Source organism: Hypomesus nipponensis, chromosome 8 (genome assembly GCF_054491055.1).
Source record: "Hypomesus nipponensis isolate SF chromosome 8, ASM5449105v1, whole genome shotgun sequence".
NCBI lineage: Eukaryota > Metazoa > Chordata > Actinopteri > Osmeriformes > Osmeridae > Hypomesus > Hypomesus nipponensis.
The window spans coordinates 16,108,750-16,127,831 of NC_140368.1; the positions used below are offsets into that span (position 1 = coordinate 16,108,750).

The following is a 19,082-nucleotide window of genomic DNA, read 5'->3' on the forward strand; positions in this document are numbered from 1 at the left end:
CTGATTGAATAGGCACCTCCAATGGCTAACACAGAATCCCCCCCCCCAAAAAAAGTAGCGTACATTAACATTCAGATTCATACATCCACAAACCATAATTTTCAAAGATTTCTCAGGCCTAATCAATGTGAAGTTTATTGTGGCTCCAACTACCCTATAGTAACACTAGAGTCCTCTAGCACTTTGCTGCCAGATGTTTTGCCAGGTTCTGGTGTGCAGGGTCAGGGTTAGTTGAGTCAATCTTACAGTTAAAGCTAGGCTCCATGCGTCCGTTGGCCAGCAAGCTGGAGATGGTGACCTGGTAGGTGATCTGCATGAGCAGGAAGCTCAGGCTGGTGACACACAAGGACTTCAGCAGACTCCCTGTACGACCTGGACAGATGACACACAGGGAGATTCAGACATCCACAACAGACAAGTAGAGGTGACATTACCATGTTTCTGATTTGTAGAACATCTTTGTCATGAAGCCAGAAGGAGCAGCAGAAGATTTCAAGGCGCAGTATAGTGAGAGACACATGATACAAGAAGTTTGAATGAGGAGCAACTGTAAGTGGTGTGTGTGCATTTGTGTCTGTATTTGTGTGTGCCCATATGGATGCAGGACAGGTGGCCTGAAGATCCTCAAACATGTTGAGTCCAGCATGGTTCTCTCAGCTTTCTTTCTACACTGCCTGAACTTTCACCTCTTTCAATTTAGGGTTGAGTCATCCAACAGCAGCTCCTCCTGGCTAGCGGGCTGGTTCCAGAGCTGGCTGCTTTAGTCATGAACACAACATCTGACTGCAGAGACCAGAGATACATGCAAAGTGGTTATGCTTAGGTAAGGAAACGAGGGACAGAAGTACAGAAGGAGGAAGAAGAGAACAGAAGTAGGGGAGTAGAGAAATTAGAGAAAAACCCAGTTTAAGTGTCCTAGCTGCTGTCACCAGGGTCTTTACAGATGTTGTGGTAACTAGTGTTGTTTTTGGCGGCCTGTTTTAATTTTAGTTTTAGTCTTGTCTTTGTGTCAAGCTGTCATTTTAGTTTTTATTAGTTTTAGTCACGTTCATACTCTTTTTAGTCTAGTCAAATTTCAGTCGACTAAAAGTCGGAGCATTTTAGTCTTATTTTAGTCAAACTTATCCATGACTATTTTCGTCTAGTTTTAGTCAATGAAAACTGATGACATTTTTGTCTAGTTTTAGTTGACGAAAACTGATGACATTTAGTCTAGTTAAATTTAGTCTCTTTCTAATCAAAACAGAAGTGGTCTAAGCAGTAGTCTCCGGAGGCATGTTAATGCCAAAACCATTTGTTGAATGTATTGGTCAAGAATAAGGTATTCAAAGTCATGTGGTTGATGCCAAATTCAGTTCAGTGTGATTGCTATGTGAATGACAAAACTAGCTACAGTATTTGGCCAACAAGGGATGCTTAGTACACATGCAGTCAGTCAGGTAGGAACTAAGAACCCACTTTACACTCTCATACAAACAAATACACACGCACACACACAGTACACAGTCACACATGGTAACCCACTTTACACTCTCTCGGATAGGAAATAGGAAGTCAGGTGGCTGAGCGGGTAGAGCATCAGGCTAGTAATCTGAAGGTTGCCAGTTTGATTCCCGGCCGGTGCACATGACATTGTGTCCTTGGGCAAGGCAATTCACCCTACTTGCCTCGGGGAGAATGTCCCTGTACTTACTGTAAGTCGCTCTGGATAAGAGCGTCTGCTAAATGACTAAATGTAACAAACAAACACACACGCTATACACACACGTTTGTCTCAGACAAATGTCTAAATCTAACTTTAAAATGAAACACATTAAGCACAGCCTCATGAGTTAGCTAATAATAATAACGAGACGAAATAACAATGTAACATTTCGTCTTGTTTTTATTTTGTAGACTACATTTCGTCTTGTTTTTATTCGTCAACAATATTGCATTATACATTTAATTATAGTCATTGTCACATGACCAGCATTTACGTTGTGTCTCGTTTTTGTCACTTGATAAAGGTTCGTTGACGACGATATTTAGTCATAATTTTCGTTGACGAAAGCAACAACTAGTCGTAACACTTTGATTATGTTTAAACCTTTATGGAAACCCAGAAAAACCCAAGACCCAGACAGAAGGAAAAAACAAGACGGCAAAAACTCTGCTATGGCTTACACTGGCTGGCAACAGTGTTATGCTTAAGCTGATGTTGGGGCTAGTCAGCTTCAGGGTAACAACAGAACTGTTGTAGCTTGACTCCATCAGGAAACCAGCCATCCAGTATCTAATCATGCTTCATAATGTGACACAGCCCCTGAACCCACACAGCCCTCCAGAACACGAGCTGCCAAGGAGTCTGTTTCAGGAACAAAGCAGCTTCAGCCATGAGACTGGGAACTATGCCTCAGACAGGCAGGCAGGCAGGCAGGGAGGCAGGGAAGCAGATAGAGGACCTGGTAGAGGAGCAGTTAGGCTAGGCTAGGTTTAGAGGCGGGGGCAGGCTCAGGGAGAAGCAGGCTGAGATCATCAGGGCTAGCTGACACACAAGGTCAAAATGATTGTGTTGCAGTGGATTGTGGGAGACACAGGAACAGGAAGTGGCAGCTCCTAAAGGACGCTGAGTCATTGACTTCCTGAGGAAAACAGACGAAGATCAAACCCACAAACTAAGAACCAGGGGCCCCTAGCACCGACCCCTCTGTCACAGTGACAACCTCCCTATTGAGTTGTTTCCTCAGGAAAGCCTTGTGTCTCCTATATACTTCACAGGTCCATGGTGTGTGTGTGTGAGAAAGAGAGATGGAGAGAGGAAATCAGGCATAGAGAGAGAGAGAGAGAGAGAGAGAGAGAGAGAGAGAGAGAGAGAGAGAGAGAGAGAGAGAGAGAGAGAGAGAGAGAGAGAGAGAGAGAGAGAATAGAAGAGTAGGGCAGAGAGAGAAACAGAGAGAGTTGTTTGACATGAACTGTCAATGACATCTCTGTGTTTTTTTGTTCTAGTGGGAAGGAAGACATTCATTGTAAGCCCCAAGGCAAAGAGTTTCCTTCCCTACAAACACGCAAACACACACACAAATATACCTTCACTCATTCATTCTCCCTTCTTCTCCAACACACAACCCCCCTTACACACATACACACAAACACATGTTGCATGTTGGGGCAAGTGTGCGTGAGTGAAGCCAGAGCTGGAGAACACAGAGGCCTGTGAGGTAGTAGTAGACAGTAGTACTGTGACGAGACAGCTGTCTGTAGTACTGTGAGGACTGTGACCCTAGAGTGAACAGTAGAGGCCAAGTCCGGGCTCAGAGAGAGACAATAAAGCCAAGATGTTGTTTGGTCTGAAACTCCTTGATTCCACCTAGTCCTGCATTATCACATCTCCCTCCTATTCCAGATTATAGGAGCATGAGACTCAGTCCAAACCCAGACAGACTGGCGGAGCCCAAGCAGGCATGAGTCAGATCCAGAGAATGTCTTAAACCCTAACCCTGAGCCGAGCACTTCGATGACACCAGGCTGAGATTCAAATAACTAAATTAATTTATTTATTTCACTGTCTCCTTATCTCTCCTATTGCCCCTCCCCACACTCTCCTATTGCCCCTCCCCTCACTGTCCCCCAACTCTCTTCTTCTACCTCAATGATCTCCTCCCCTCTCAACCCTTTCTCCCCTCTCTCCCTTCTCTTTGTCTCTCCCCTTTCTCCCCTCTCTCTTTCTACTCTTCTATTCCCTACTTCCCTTGCTACTCCTCAGCACCCTTGTAGACCAGTGCTGTTTCTCCCATGTGCAGCAACCCTAAACATATGATGTGGAGATTAAAAGCCTTGTTTAGGAAGCAGGGTGTGTGTGAAGTCTAACCCTTGGTTACACTTTGGTAGCCACCATATACTCTAAATGGGGAGTTTATGTAGGTTATGTACTGAGGTTAGAAACCCCCCTGGCCCGGTTCCTACCCTGCATGGTTGTTCTGCTGGGTTCTGAGAAGAGTGGGATGAGCAGGAGGTAGATGAGGTAGACCAACGAAAGCCCACTGTACCGGAACAGACACGCTGCAAAACACAAACACATATCAGAATATACACAACACACAAGGCACCCCAAAACCTCTTCCAACTCACAGCAGACATACAGCACAAAACACACACTTCCTGTGACATGTTGTTGAGTAATAAACTGCAGTGCTGTAGTTAATTATAAAGAAGCCGAGACACAGCAATGAGGGTTCTAATTATAGAGTCTAACTGTATATCTACCAAAGGAAACACTCTTACATTCTATCGTAATCTGCATTCTATACACGCATACATCCATATCCATCCACAAACTTAGTTCACCTAGTATGTACAAACCCTCTCTAGTACACCCATTAAACCTCCCTGGTTCACCTAGTGTGTACTCAACACTCTCTAGTCCACCTAGTGTAACCCTGTCTAGTTCACCTAATGTGTACTAACCCTCTCTAGTTCACCTTGTGTGTACTAACTCTGTGCACTTTTCAGCCTGGCCATATTCAGACTGCTGCAGCACAGTCCAGAATCCCAGACAGTCCCCAGCTTCAGAGCTGGGGGTAGGGGGCTGGAGTCTTTGGACACACAAAAGGTCCTTTCAGGTGCAGTATGTGTGTGTGTGGTGGGGGGATCAGAGCCATATATCTGGCTCTGGCTGGAAGTTTCATGAGCAGCCTCAGATACAGACAGGAAACAGTTTAGATAAAACTGTATGAATAGTCTGACTATGATGTCAGGGGACAGAGGACAGAGTAAGGGGAGCTGGGGGATTAATATTGTAATATAAATTTTCACTGTATTTCCTTCTCCCCCTCCACCCTCCCTCCTTCTGTGCCCCTCTCTCACTCTGCTTATCACTCTATTTCTCTCTCCAGTCCGTCTCTTTCAGAATGTCATGCCTAACATAACTTCTTGTTTTAAGGCAGAGTCTGGAAAACACAGAGAAACAGCTGCACGATTGATTAAAATATTTTGAAGGTGAAGGACATGATCATCTTGACATTAACAGAGGTCTCAGCCTGGATCTCCCAGACTAATGGGATGGGATCATCTGTAACTACCCCACTCTCATGATATGTGTGTTGTGCTATTGTGTGTATCTGCAACTATAGTGCTGTATCTGTTGTTCTGTGTGATGAGAATAGTAGGCCTATGTGTTGTGACAGGGCACCTTACGCAGGGCACCTTACGCAAAATTAATTTGATTTAACTTCATTATGAGATTGATATGGAATATACAATTCACATTCAACAGATAAATGTATTCGGCACACAACCGAGTAACAACCGAACACATTGTTTGAATTATATTATTTTAATTTCTCGCATTTTCAGCAGAAAGCTCTGAGATGGGAACCCATTAGTTATTTAATCCATCAAAACTAACCTTTTGCGAAGCGCAGAAACATTTACGCAGGCAACTAAATTGTTTATCTGGTCAAACTGTTTATTCCGACGTGGAGAATTAATTAGTATGTACATTATCAACAGATATCTCACATCAACTTTAGATGTAATAATGAGTTTTTACTTTCTTATGAATAGGTTCATTTGACTGCTTTCCAGATTTGTGCACATAACAATCTTAGGACTAAATAAAACGAAATGTTCTGACATTTTAACATACTTGTAGCGAGACAAACTGGAAGCAGCAGTCTGAAGATGAGCCCGCACAACAGTTCGGAGGCCATCGCTGCTTATCCAACACACCCACACTTCTAGTTATCTCCGCACTGTTGTTCGGTCCTGCCGAAATACTAGGTGAGAGAGCATTGTCCCGTTCTAGTCTTGCGTACTCCGGTTGAGATTGTCAGCTCCGACAGCCTGAGAAGTTTCCCTGCTGCGCTCAGTCCCACTTCAGCAGGAGACCACACTCGGCACCTCCAACATCTGGAGCGTAGCAGTCGTCAGGCGCTAGGAGAGGCTACAACACAACAAGCCACTGCACAGACGGCTCTGTTGAGTTTCTTAAGTATTCATATTCACCCAAGACATCATAGAACTGGATCGTGTTGAAAACGTCACAATTTGAAACATCTTAACTTTTGGAGTTGCGTAAGAGTTCATCCCATTCTCCTTCTCCGTGCCTTTGGAACAACACAGCCCTGGCCCAAACTCTGCACAGCTGTAGCTTGTAAGGACCTAACTGGCCTCCTCAATAGAGGGCGGAGTTAGACACCGACGCCTGGCTTTACGAAACAGCTAGACCCGCCCAGGAGGGCCCCGCAGGCGTGGCAGTCGCATTCCAAGTTTCCTACGGGTCAGGTAACTCAAACCCCCGCAGATTTCACGTCTCCTCTAAACCAAGGCTTGCCTGTTTACGAGTCAGTCTTGGCTTTGAAATACACATGCTTATAACACAGCTTGTCAACGTCGTTAGGTCTGTAAAATGTAGGCAATTAAGGTTTTTCCACAGAAAGCCTTATGGAGTGGAATGCGGTTCTCAAAGAACATTAACAACAGTTAATAGTAGTGGGGGGGACCAAGCTGTCAGCAAATGATTTCAACTCCATTTGTTATTTTGTGTAATATATATGTACATATATGCCTACTGAAGTACAATACTGAGGTAACAAAAGTGAGAATGATACTGCAATCCCCCAACCTTGTAGGGGGGTCCGGGGGCATGCTCCCCCGGAAGAAAATGTCTTAAAGTGTAAAGTTAAACGCATCAATCTAGTGCACTTTGAGAGCAAAATTAAGAGGCTAGATTAATGTAGAATCTGTGCTCTTCAAACAATATCATGTTATTTTAACCAGCCCCTGATTGGCTGTGAAGTTTAGGCATTAGGTGAGGAGTTACATATTATTGATATATAGTATAGCAATAGTCCATATTTCATTTCAATTTCGCAAAACAAAGACATTCTCAATTTAAAAATGAAATATAACGTAACTCATTTGAACCAGAACAGCAATATACTTCATAAATTCTTCTTCAGGTCCTCTGCCTCGGTAGAGTTAGTCGCCTGGCTAGAACTAGCTGTTGCTAGTGCCATATTTTCTGATTCTAAATCTGCATCTAGTACGTCCCGTAGTAGCCTATAATTTAATTTAACGTCTTTAATGGTAAGAAACCGCGGCGCACAGGGATGGGTAATGAGCGTTGTTTCAGATCAAAATTACAATGCAACATACGTCTGACACCTTAGATATGAGGGACCCCCTCAGATTTTTGACTTTGTTGCTTTCATGGGAGCCAGTCGGCTCCCTCTGGCTACCACGTAATCCGAGCACTTAATGAAAAGGAGTGAGCCAAACATTACAATTTTAAGCAGCCAAAAGAACGGGCCTACTAACGTCATCTCCATGGCAACCAGGAAGACGCCAAGCCTAAAAGCACAAAAGCCGGCTCCAAAAATACTTTAAAATAAGCATAATACACTTTTTCTTTTCAAGTGTTGTAGTACTTTTGTGTGGCCAACGTTACACATGCTAACATCGCCTAATCAGCTGTGCAGTTATAACTGATGCTTGTCGCCTTACGTAGGGAGAGTGTGGGGACGGATCAGGGTTGCTAGGAATCTGGGAGGGACATGTCCCCCCGTCCCCAGTGCCATCTGCGCGCATGGAATACACGCCCCTGGTGAAGGTTCCCAGACATGAACAGGTGGACCACACTGTCATCTAGAGGCCAGAGAGCAGCAGAGGTCAGTAGGCCTACCACTCAGGCGTTTTCCTCTACTAGAGGACTGGAAAGAAATACCCTACATGGAGAGTCAGGGGCAGGAGAAAGAGAAGGACAGGAGAAAGAGAAGGAAATGAGAGAGACAGGCAAGAGAGAGAGAGGACAGGACAGAGAGAAGGAAAGAGAAAAGGAGAGAAAAGGGGGTAGGAGGGAGAGAAGGAGAGAGAAGGAAAATAGAGAAAGGGGCAAGAGAGAAAAAGAGACAGAAAGAAGAGAGATGAAAGAAAGGGGCAGGAGAGAGAGGAGAGAGAGAAGGAAAGAGGAGGGTGAGGGGCATGAGAGAGAGGAGGGAGAGAGAAGGAAAGAAGAGAGGAGAGTGAGGGGCAGGAGAGAGAAAATAAGAGCGAAAGGAGAGGGTCAGGAGAGTGAGAAGGAGGGAGAGAGGAGGAGGAAGGACTGCAGAGAAAGATGGAGGGAGAGGGTTATTTTGCAACTTGTTTTTGTCTGACTAATATTTTCTTTTATTATTTTAATTGAACAGATGGTATGCTGACACAGACTTGTTACCATGACAACATTATAACAAATCACAGAGCACATGACAATGGTAAAAATAAGTGTTCAATGAACCGCATAACCTGTCAAGTGAGTCCCCTATAACATGTCAGATCATTCTTTATGCTATCTTAAGTTATATTTTTTTACCTTGTCTCAGCTACTATCAGTGCTTTCACACCTCTCTGGAGTATATCAATGTAGGTATTATTTGCAAATTATAATGTAAGTATACAAATATTTAAATGAGAATAAACTAAATAATTAACTTTAGTTATAACTAGTGCTGTCAGTTTAACGCGTTATTAACGGCGTTAACGCAAACCCAAATTAACGGCGTCAATTATTTTATCGCGCGATTAACGCTCTTTTTGGCCTAGCAAACTTTGTAGTTTTTTTCACATGCTGTTGCAACAACTACCGACGTTAGAAAAACTACAACACCACACCGGATCTAGCTAGGCCGGAAACAAAACAACAGGCACGCCAAACACTCGTTTGGCTTGCGAGCTGGCTAAAGAGTAGTAGCAGAGCCCGTTTACGGATATTAGACATTCTCTGGTAGTAGGCTAACGTTACGTTTTGAGTGGATGACGAGCGCGAGATGCCGAAATGGATGCCAATAAGATTCTGAATGGAAAGTTTGCTTTTAAAAAGTTGCCAAATGGTCCTATTGACAAGACCAGTGATCTGTGTGTTTTGTCGTTGTAAACTGAGCTATCATCGCAGCACGTCCAGTCTGAAATACCACTTGATGGCCAAGCACACAGCTGATGCGAATTCTCTGCCCCCTCGTCAAAGCCAGGCGATTGCAATGTTGTTTTCAATAAAAAAAATATTTGCACAAAGCAATCCGAACCACTTTTCTATGTTGATAAGAGCATTAAAATTTGAAAAAAGATTGGGACAAAAAGAAATCAGGGACATTTAGAATAGATAAAAATGTGCGATTAATTGTGATTAATCGCAAGTTAACTATGACATTAATGCGATTAATCGCGATTAAATATTTTAATCGTTTGACAGCACTAGTTATAACTTAATAATTAAATAAATAATAATATAACTGGCAATAACAACAGAAATGCAGCCCTTTCAGCACTCCAGTTAGTCCTGGTTGTTAGGCATAATTGGTTAGTTGTCGTGGGTAGTGGTTAGTTGTCCTGGGCTGCGTTTCCCGATAACGATGGATTGTAGCTGTTACGAGGGTTCTCCATTTCTTGCGTTTCCTGAACATGCTCGTAAGGAGAACCATTGTACATGTCTCTTAAGTTGCACTTAACAAGACACTGTCCATTGTACTGAAATGTGATTCTTCTGACGCAACTTTAAGATTTTAAAACCTAGACTTTATAACCAAAAGAAAGACTTATTATGGTACACAAAAAATATTTTCTGTCGCTGCAGAAAACTTTACATTTCTTATAGGCTACTTATTTGAGTACTTTTCAATGTACATTGTATGATGCCACATGAAGCCAAAGACTAAGGTGAAAGTGCAAATTATGCTGCCAAGTTTTACACCAGTGTTAGGACCCTACGATCAGTGACAAGATGCAAAATACCAATAGGAGTTCTTGGAAATTAAGTGGGCATGTCTCCAAATTGACGTGAGGAAGCTCTTGTTTGAAGAGATGAAGTTCACAAGGCCCTCCATTTCTGTGCCTATTCTTCTGCCCAATCAACAAGGTAGTGTCAAATTTAGGTTACCTTATAGCCTAAGCATACATTGTTTATTTAAATTAAGTAAAGGCTGAATTGTTTATTATATCATATATTCAGTGTTGCCTGTCAAATCCTTGCATGTTTTTTCACCTTATAGATCCATGTGAGTAGCAGGAGCAGGGAGAACAAACTCCCATAAAACAACTATTCCTCAAATTACTTGTGCCTTGGTTTTTAACTCTTCTTGGTTCTCCACTTTCCATAGGCAAATATATATATGAGTCCTATATTTACTACTTGATTGAACTACAAGGTTAAAAACCATGCATAAATGGTATCACACATGGCACGTCACAGCTAGCAGCCTAAATAGTTAAATGTACAAACACAAGCATCTCAATCCAACATATTTACTGTCTTATTTTCTAGTGTTGACTATATCTACAATCTTGCATAGCCCAACAGATTTCCAAGACCATGTTTGCAATCTTATAATTCTCACATATTGGCCACAAATGACATTGTGACAAACACATAAGTAATGAATACCTTGTCTTCAACATGGAATCATTGTTTCTGACATGAATAATCAACTATACTTATTATGTATGGCAGATGACATCATGATGCTCTTGAAACACATAAGCAGACCTGCAGAGGCTAACAAGGAGGTCCTTTGCACTGATCCCTGCAACCCTACTGGCAGTGTTAAGGTTCTATGCCACTTGGAAGTTTTCTGGAGGTTATTGGAGATGGACATGGGCTCTCCAAGACTCAGTGTCAAGATCTGTGCTGGCTGTTACAACTGCATTACTTTGCCACATCCCGACCACATCCAATTCCCCACAACCAGAGAGAACAAGTCTGCGGTGCAGGACAGTCTATTTTCAATGGTTTTGATGATTTTTTTATGAGTTTTCACTCCCTCCCAGCCCCTTCACCATGTGCGACTTCCCAGTCAACACTGTGGAGTCCTTCCATTTCCTGGGCGCTACCATCTCCGAACATCAGGCTCGGCCACCAGCCTCTTCATCCACCGATCGTTGGCGTGCTACCAGCCCTATAATTCTAATAAACATCTTCAATGTTCAATTGTTGTTGTGTTGTTGCACTCGTAAAAGCCTTTCGTCAATGCATTTCTACTTACTATTGCACATTACAACAGCCATTTTTCAATGTTGTTGTATTTTGTTTGTTAAATCTACCTTCATTGCATGTGCCAAACCCACCAAATCAAATTATTTTGAGTAACTTAAATCAGGGCTGCCAACTCTCACGGTTTTGCCGTGTGACACACGCATTTCAACAATTTGTCACGCTCTCACGCCACACAACCAATTTCTCACGGCAAAACAAATCTGATTTTGGGCCGAGACGCGTTCGTTCCTTTTTTAAACTCCCCGACGATAGATGGCGCTAAGTAGCGCATCTTGACCCTATTCGCTGCATAGACATTCTGGCTGTTTATCAATCCACGTTTTTTTCCGTTCTTGTGTTCTTGCGAACTCGTTCGACGTCATCTTTCATTGCCCAAGTACGGTTCCAATCCAAAGAACACAAGTCACCAAGAACGCCAAAAATACCCGGAAATGTTCTTGATCCGCCCCTTTTATCGAGGATGCATCGGATGGTGACTTGACCAGCGAGAACGCTTCTGATTCCCCAGAAGTCATTGCAAGATGTCAAGCGAGGCGGACAAACCTCACAACTGTAATTTTTTACTTTTCATATTTCAGCTAAACGGTACTTGTAAATCAGCATCTGAATTAAAATGTGACGAGAAATAGGCAGTGTAGTCGCTGAAAATGTTCTTATTTTATTGATGAAATGCCTAATTTGTAAATTTGCTCCGACTTTTCGATAACCTAGTTAACATTAGGTACTGTAAGTTAGCTAGGGCTACAGAAAACGTAAAATTACAGGTGGAGGGACCATTTTTTAGCTTTGTTATCTAGTTTTTGTAGTTAGTTAGTCAGGGTTATCATAATGCTGCCAGTCCAGGAAAACCCTAACCATCTCAATTCATTCTCCGTCCTTGCGTCCTTGCAAGACCATTCTCGCAAAGACGCTTGCAAGAACGTTCTTCAAAAGAATATACTTGCGTTCTCAGCGTTCTTCGGATTGATAAACAGCCATTCTCTGACACAAGTCACCAAGAACGCCAAAAATACCCGGAAATGTTCTTGATCCGCCCCTTTTATCGAGGATGCATTGGATGGTGACTTGACCAGCGAGAACGCTTCTGATTCCCCCGAAGTCATTGCAAGATGTCAAGCGAGGCGGACAAACCTCACAACTATAATTTTTTACTTTTCATATTTCAGCTAAACGGTACTTGTAAATCAGCATCTGAATTAAAATGTGACGAGAAATAGGCAGTGTAGTCGCTGAAAATGTTCTTATTTTATTGACGAAACGCCTAATTTGTAAATTTGCTCCGACCTTTCGATAACCTAGTTAACATTAGGTACTGTAAGTTAGCAAGGGCTACAGAAAACGTAAACGTACAGGTGGAGGGACCATTTTTTAGCTTTGTTATCTAGTTTTTGTAGTTAGGTTAGGTAGTCAGGGTTATCATAATGCTGCGAGTCCAGGAAAACCCTAACCATCTCAATTCTTTCTCCGTCCTTGCAAGACCATTCTCACAAGGACGCTTGCAAGAACGTTCTTCAAAAGAATGTACTTATGTTCTCAGCATTCTTTGGATTGATAAACAGCCCCTATTTACCTCAAAGAGTCATGAAGTTAGCAACAGAAGAAGATTTTGAGACAAAACCGCAGGAGAAACTCGGGAGGAGCAGAGACTAAGGTATGTTATTAACAGTTAATGACATGTGGTTCAATTAAGTACTCACTCTCTTAAACTTTAAATCTTTAAATAAATTATTTGTTGTGTTTGTGCGTGTGATTTTGTGTGGTGTAAACTCAGCTGTCATAACATGCAGCAGGAGAGCACCTTGTTAACCTCTTGGTATACTGCATACTCAAAACATCATAGCATTGTTTATTAAGGCTGCTCACATAGCATTTATCTTTTTATTTACAGACCAAAGAAAAGGAGCCTCTCAATAATTTTCCAAACAGCACTTTGAACAGGTAAGATGTATTCCAAAAAATTTAACATAAAGACAGGAAAATTGTTCAATAGAATTAGGCAAAATGAGAGTAGAGTTATTAAAAAACATTTTAATTCTTTAAGGTAGCAAAGATGTCTCGTAAAAGACCTTTGCCAGGCACAGGACAAAAGCAAAATGTTTTATATTATTTAAAGAACCAGCCAAGTCAGAAAAGACAGACAAACACTGTCAGAACAGCCAGAACAGTCAGAACAAATTATAGAAACAACAGGGCAACAGAAAGAGGAGCAACACACAGGACAGAGAGAGCCGGAGACAGGACAGAGAGAGCAACAGACAGGACAAACTGACAAACAAGTAGAGGGATGTGTTGGAGGGATGTCTGCACAAGAGGTTAAGGTATGATGTGTGCAATAGTCCTGCCAAGGTTCAGTCAAGAGTTTTGTGTTCTCGTTGAATACGGTAAATTCATGGTTGATAGTTTTGACTAATTTGTGGTTTGTATTTCAGTGTATTTCAGTCCAATTTTCTTAATTTGAGATCTTAGTTGCTGAATGTGTTTTTTACCTGTGCCATATTATCACAGGTGTCGATTTGAAAGAAACTATGGTCGTTTGGGAAGATTAATAATTTGTAATTTCTTACAGACAAGAAGGGCTGAGGTCAAAATGACAGCTGGGCTGGTAGTCCATAACGTTCCTCTAGCCTTTGCGGACCACCTGGGACCTCTCCTAAAAGACTGTTTTGGAGATTCGAAGACGGTGCAGGACTACAGGTGTGCCAGGACTAAGTCATCCTGCATTATTAACGAAGCGCTAGCGCCTTATTTCACACAAGAGCTTGTGAAGGAGCTCAAAAACGGCCCATACACCCTTGTTGCAGATGGGTCAAATGACACAGGTATTTCCCAAACTCTTTATCTCTTCTGCAAAACATTTGCTTTGTGTAAACATCGAACAACATGTACATTTGTACAATTCTAACTCGTCATTGTAGGAGCGCAAAAGATGAACCCGTTTACTGTCCGGGTCTTCATGGGAGGCAAAGTTGTCCACCAATTTTTGAGCATGTGTACAACAAGTGGGAAGATGTGGAACAGCAAGCGAGATCTTCGACAAGATTAACTCCACCCTAGAGGAGCATGGTATCCCTTGGGAGAACTGCGTTGGTCTCTCAGTTGACAAAATGCAGCTGTGAACATCGGACCACGCAATTCCATCGCCTCTAGGGTGCTCCAGAAACACCCCAACATGGTTCATGGTTATATTCATGGTTGTCCTTGTCATGTGGCACATAACACTGCCAAAGCTGCAGGAGGGGGCTTCCTTAAAGTGAGTTAAGGCCTGATTTATCTCTGCATGTAACTTTATATTGGTATCCTAATTACATGCATTGACTGAATGTTATGATTTGATTAATGCATTGCAGGTGTCTGGTTTTGATTTGGAGGACATGGTAGTGGACATCGGTTACTGGTTCAAAGGTAGCACAAATCGGAAAGGATATCGACAGGTATGCATGTTTGATACTATTAAGTGTAATATTGAAATGCAGAGCTTAAGGAAAGATATTATATGGAATTAAATGTTTGAAACAGAGTTTTGTGAGCTGCATGAAGCCGAGAACAAGGAGGTCCTCTTGCACGGCTCAGTTCGTTGGCTAAGCCTTGAACGTTGTGTGACCAGAATCCTAAGGCTTTACGAACCTCTTGCGAGCTACTTCAAATCTGCTAGTATGGTCATCAATTTTCAATTTAATTATGCAGCAACTACATGGATTATTAGTCACATACTTATTGACAACCTCTTGTTTTGTGTTATTTATTAATTGATTCAAGATGAAAATCAGGCCAGATTCAAGAGGCTTGTGCAGGAATTTACTGACCCCATGACAGAAGTGTACCTGTTGTTCTACCAAGCCACCGTACCAACCTTCACTGACTTTAACTTGCTTCTCCAGAGACAGCAGTCAGCCATATTTTTGTTACATGATGAGGTGGGTTTGGATCTTGCTGTTTTTCCCTTCTGTGTTTCTAGCTGATATCTGCAGGGATCTTATACTATTTCTGTAAATGTCTGTCATAAATTGTGAAATTCGTACGCAAGCTGTGTTCAAAATGTATGGTTCCAGCAGCTCTGCAAAGCCATGAGGAGCCTTGTGCAATTGCCTATGAAGAGAAGGCAAACCATTTGCCAGGTTAGTGTTTGACTATTATTATGATCATACACTGTGATATGTTATAGATAAAATGTGATATTTAGTCATGTACTTAGCCTTTTGCCTAGCCTTTTGCCACTTCATGAGTAGAATCCTAAGGTTTGTGGTAGTCCTTCCAACAGTGAGCTTCTGGTTGGATTTCTTGCCCTATGTGTCAAGCTGATATTGCTGCATCAGTATGTTAAACCATTCATGTTAACCTGATGTGCTGTATCTATACAGGGAAAAAGTTGAACATTGGGTTCACAACCAGGGCTAAACTTACCAGATATCTGGATGAGGGTGACATCACACCACGGCAGGTGGATTCATTCCATGAAGCTGTGTTAAGTTTCTTTACAAGTGCTGTGGGCTGTGCACTTAGGAAGCTGCCACTGGAAGAGCCAATGATCAAACACTCAAAGTTTGTAGATGTGCGACAGAGGGCTGAAAGTGGCATTGAAGATGTCCTTTACTTTGCTGAAAGGTTAGTGTTTTTCTTTAAATATTGTCTACCATCGTAGTTAAAATGCTTATGATGAGGTACGTTCACTCCTAAACTGCACATGAGTTATTCTTATATGGCTTTTCCTCAAAGATATGTATGAACTGCTGCTGGTTGATGACAATATATCTATAACTAAACAACCTGTAACTCTACTTTCATAAATAGGTTCCCATATCTCCTCCCATACCATGGGCCAGAGGAGCATGACCACCTGGGTGAGGAGTTTTTAAATTATCAGACAATGCCAACAACCTCCCTTCAGGAAGAAACATATATGGAAAGCTTCTGGGCTGGAATGGCAACATGGAAACATAAGGTATACATGTATTTATTTTTGAGGGGGGGGGGGGGCAGGTGTGGCTTGACTACATCTGTTGCTTTTATTGATGCATGCATATATTGTGTCATACATGATGCAAACTATGCATTTTGTATCTGAAGTTTGTTACAGTATACTTACAGTATTAATCAAAACAAAATATGTTATGTTTTTCCATTTTGTTCTTGGTTCATTTTCAATAGGTGACAGGAGCCAAAGAAGTTCAGAGGCTTGCTGCCGTCGCCAAGCTGGTCCTGTTGTTGCCCCATTCAAATGCTGATGCTGAGAGGGGGTTTTCAGTCGTGGGACTGAATAAGACAAAGACCAGAAATAGCCTGGCATTGGATGGCACCCTGTCCTCCATCATGGCCATAAAGATGGCCGACCTGGAGCCCTGCTTCAGATGGGAGCCTCCCCTCAGAAGGGGAGGGATTGTGGTTGGCCCCTCCAAAATCTCACTACAAGGTTTTTTGAGAAGTTGGCAGCCCTGCAGCTTCAGTTCCTACTGTAGCTAGATATCTTGCTGAAAAATTTCCTGACAAAGATCTGGACAAATATGAATCGTGAATTGTAGATTTACATGTAACACAGGTTATTATTTATTCGAATGAAACAGTCAGGAACATGAAATAACGCGTTAGTCCCATTGCCAATAAATCATTCTATGCTCTTGCGTTAGCAAGCTAAACTCGTTTTGTTAGAAAGACCAGACACCGCAACAGGTTGTGCATGCGCAGAGATTGGGAGTAGGAGTTCGCAACAAAAACACCAGAAGAGTGCACGGTGCTAGTCCGGTGGTTATTCCTATGTACAGAAGTTTAATTTGTACAATTAGTCGTGTTACCTGTTCTCAGACATGTTTGTGCGTCACTGACGAAACGTAAGTCATTTTTTATTGTTATGTACGCGAGAATTCACGACTGTAATGACGTTGTTTTGGTTAGCAGCTAGCATGTTAGAGTTCGTTAGTATGTGAAGACGTTAGCTGTATGTCTGGCTACTCTAAACGCAGTTTAGGTTAACTGTTATTGATGTTTGTGAGTATGTTAGACTTGTGTAATATGTGTAAGCTCTCAGTTATTATAATTTGTAATGTGAATGAGTATTCTATTTCACCCGCAAAGATGCGCGTTACCGACAGTTATAATTATAGGTTACTGAAACGGACGTAAATTACCACTAGATGGCAGCAAAATCACATAGTAATCACCATTATTATGCTGTTATTAGCAATTGGTTGTGTGTCTGCGATATGTTTATATTAAACCTGTATACGAATGTTATGTATGCATACTAATGTTTAATCTGTATTTGATTCTCCTTTGATAGACCACAAACAAGAAGATAAACTAGTTACAGTTATATGCCTGAATCCTGTGTATTGCTGTGCTGCCTACAATAGCCACATAATTTCAGAAGAACGCATTCCGACTCCAGAGGTGTTTCAACAGACACACCAGGGCGACACCACCATATCTGAACCTATACAGTCCTTTAACCCGAATCGTTTATCAGTTTTACAAGTTTACATGCCTACCCAGATAGCAGCTGACTCCGCGCCGGTGTTACGTCCCAACTGGTTCCCAATTTAACTGGTTCCCCAGCTGTGCGTGCACCTATCAGTCTGCCTCTGTCACCAGATTCGTCACAAATTCACAAACATATTACTGGCGATTTTCAAGTCGGATCTCATATTTGCTGCGGCAAATATGAAAGTAGGCCTATAGGCTACGTGCGCACTACATTAGGCTACCATTCGCGACAAAATAAATGGAGACAAAATAAAACATTTGCAGACTCGCATGAAGTGGGATTCGATCGCACTAGAGTAAAACCATAAACGTACCACAGTCTGTTGACTAACACCACGAGCTATACCAGCTCACTAAATATGATTGAATCGTTAGGTATTTCTTAAATACATTGGCCTTCAGGTAACATTTTGAATTGGCTTCTTCTGATTCAACTGGTTCCCATAGACACTACCCGAATGTAGGCTTAGTATGCACGTATTTGGGGTTGTTTCGAGGCAATAGCCGTATTTTCCACGACATCCCAGCTGCTTCTGACACCACATATTACAAATTCATACTAAGAACGTAGCTGCTAACCCAGACGATACGATAAAAATACGCGTAACACAACATGGAAACATTCGTTTCCTATGCGATTTCGTGTAGCCTATTGCTGAGTGTTTCTTCGCTATATCTTTTGAAATCAATTCATTTCATAATTGTATATTCTGAACAAATGTACTGAGCACTACATTACAGCCATTCACGCCATAATAAATGGAAACTAAGAAAATAAAAGATTCGAGTGGTCTTCGATCCCACGAGCAAAAACACATCCAAAGTGCCAATCCTGTGCATTACACCGTAAGCTACTGGAGCACGTGAGTAATTCAGCAACTCAGTCACAACTTGATTAACTACGTTGGCCTTCAGGCAACAAGTTGTTTAGGTTCTTCTGAATCAACTAGTTACCGTAGACACTACCAGAATGTAGGCTACTCATCACGTATTTGGAGTTGTCTCAAGGCAATAGCCATATTAACCACAACCACCATTTGTTCAGAATATACAATTATGAAATGAATTGATTTCAAAAGATATAGCGAAGAAACACTCAGCAATAGGCTACACGAAATCGCATAGGAAACGAATGTTTCCATGTTGTGTTACGCGTATTTTTATCGTATTGTCTGGGTTAGCAGCGACGTTCTTAGTATGAATTTGTAATATGTGGTGTCAGAGGGAGCTGTGATGTCGTGGAAAATACGGCTATTGCCTCGAAACAACCCCAAATACGTGCATAGTAAGCCTACATTCGGGTAGTGTCTATGGGAACCAGTTGAATCAGAAGACGCCAATTCAAAATGTTACCTGAAGGCCAATGTAGTTAAGAAATACCTAACGGTTCTCTCACATTTTGTGAGCTGATATAGCTCATGGTGTTAGTCAACGGACTTTGGTGCGTTTATGTTTTTACTCTAGTGCGATCGAATCCCACTTCATGCGAGTCTGCAAATGTTTTATTTTGTCTCCATTTATTTTGTCGCGAATGGTAGCCTAATGTAGTGCGCACGTAGCCTATAGGCCTACTTTCATATTTGCCGCAGCAAATATGAGATCC

At 42.0% G+C, this 19,082-nt stretch overlaps 2 protein-coding genes across 15 annotated transcripts in view; one reads left to right on the top strand and one right to left on the bottom strand.

Annotated features, from left to right (window-relative positions):
• LOC146275317 (piezo-type mechanosensitive ion channel component 2-like) overlaps window positions 1-6,120 on the bottom strand; it is a 172,250-nt gene extending 166,130 nt beyond the window's left edge. Inside the window, exons 1-3 of the mRNA XM_084702443.1 lie at window positions 5,627-6,120; window positions 3,946-4,041; window positions 247-372 (exon numbers count right to left, since the gene is read on the bottom strand). Coding sequence (XP_084558569.1) covers window positions 247-372; window positions 3,946-4,041; window positions 5,627-5,690 — 286 coding nt within the window. The 5' untranslated portion in view covers window positions 5,691-6,120. The remainder of the gene's footprint in view (window positions 1-246; window positions 373-3,945; window positions 4,042-5,626) is intronic.
• Window positions 6,121-6,167: 47 nt separating this feature from the next.
• The window catches only part of mppe1 (metallophosphoesterase 1), a 79,090-nt gene continuing 66,175 nt past the window's right edge, over window positions 6,168-19,082 (top strand). Inside the window, exons 1-12 of one of the 14 annotated variants that reach the window (XM_084702447.1) lie at window positions 6,168-6,264; window positions 7,490-7,649; window positions 8,169-12,656; window positions 12,894-13,323; window positions 13,572-13,824; window positions 13,921-14,255; window positions 14,353-14,436; window positions 14,522-14,656; window positions 14,762-15,120; window positions 15,364-15,607; window positions 15,794-15,944; window positions 16,151-16,827. The gene's annotated coding sequence lies outside the window, so the exon portion shown is untranslated. Of the gene's footprint in view, window positions 6,265-7,330; window positions 7,650-8,168; window positions 12,657-12,893; window positions 13,324-13,571; window positions 13,825-13,920; window positions 14,256-14,352; window positions 14,657-14,761; window positions 15,121-15,363; window positions 15,608-15,793; window positions 15,945-16,150; window positions 16,828-19,082 lie in introns of those variants that run through there. The other 13 variants (XM_084702457.1, XM_084702453.1, XM_084702446.1 and 10 more) reach the window with 13 other exon arrangements.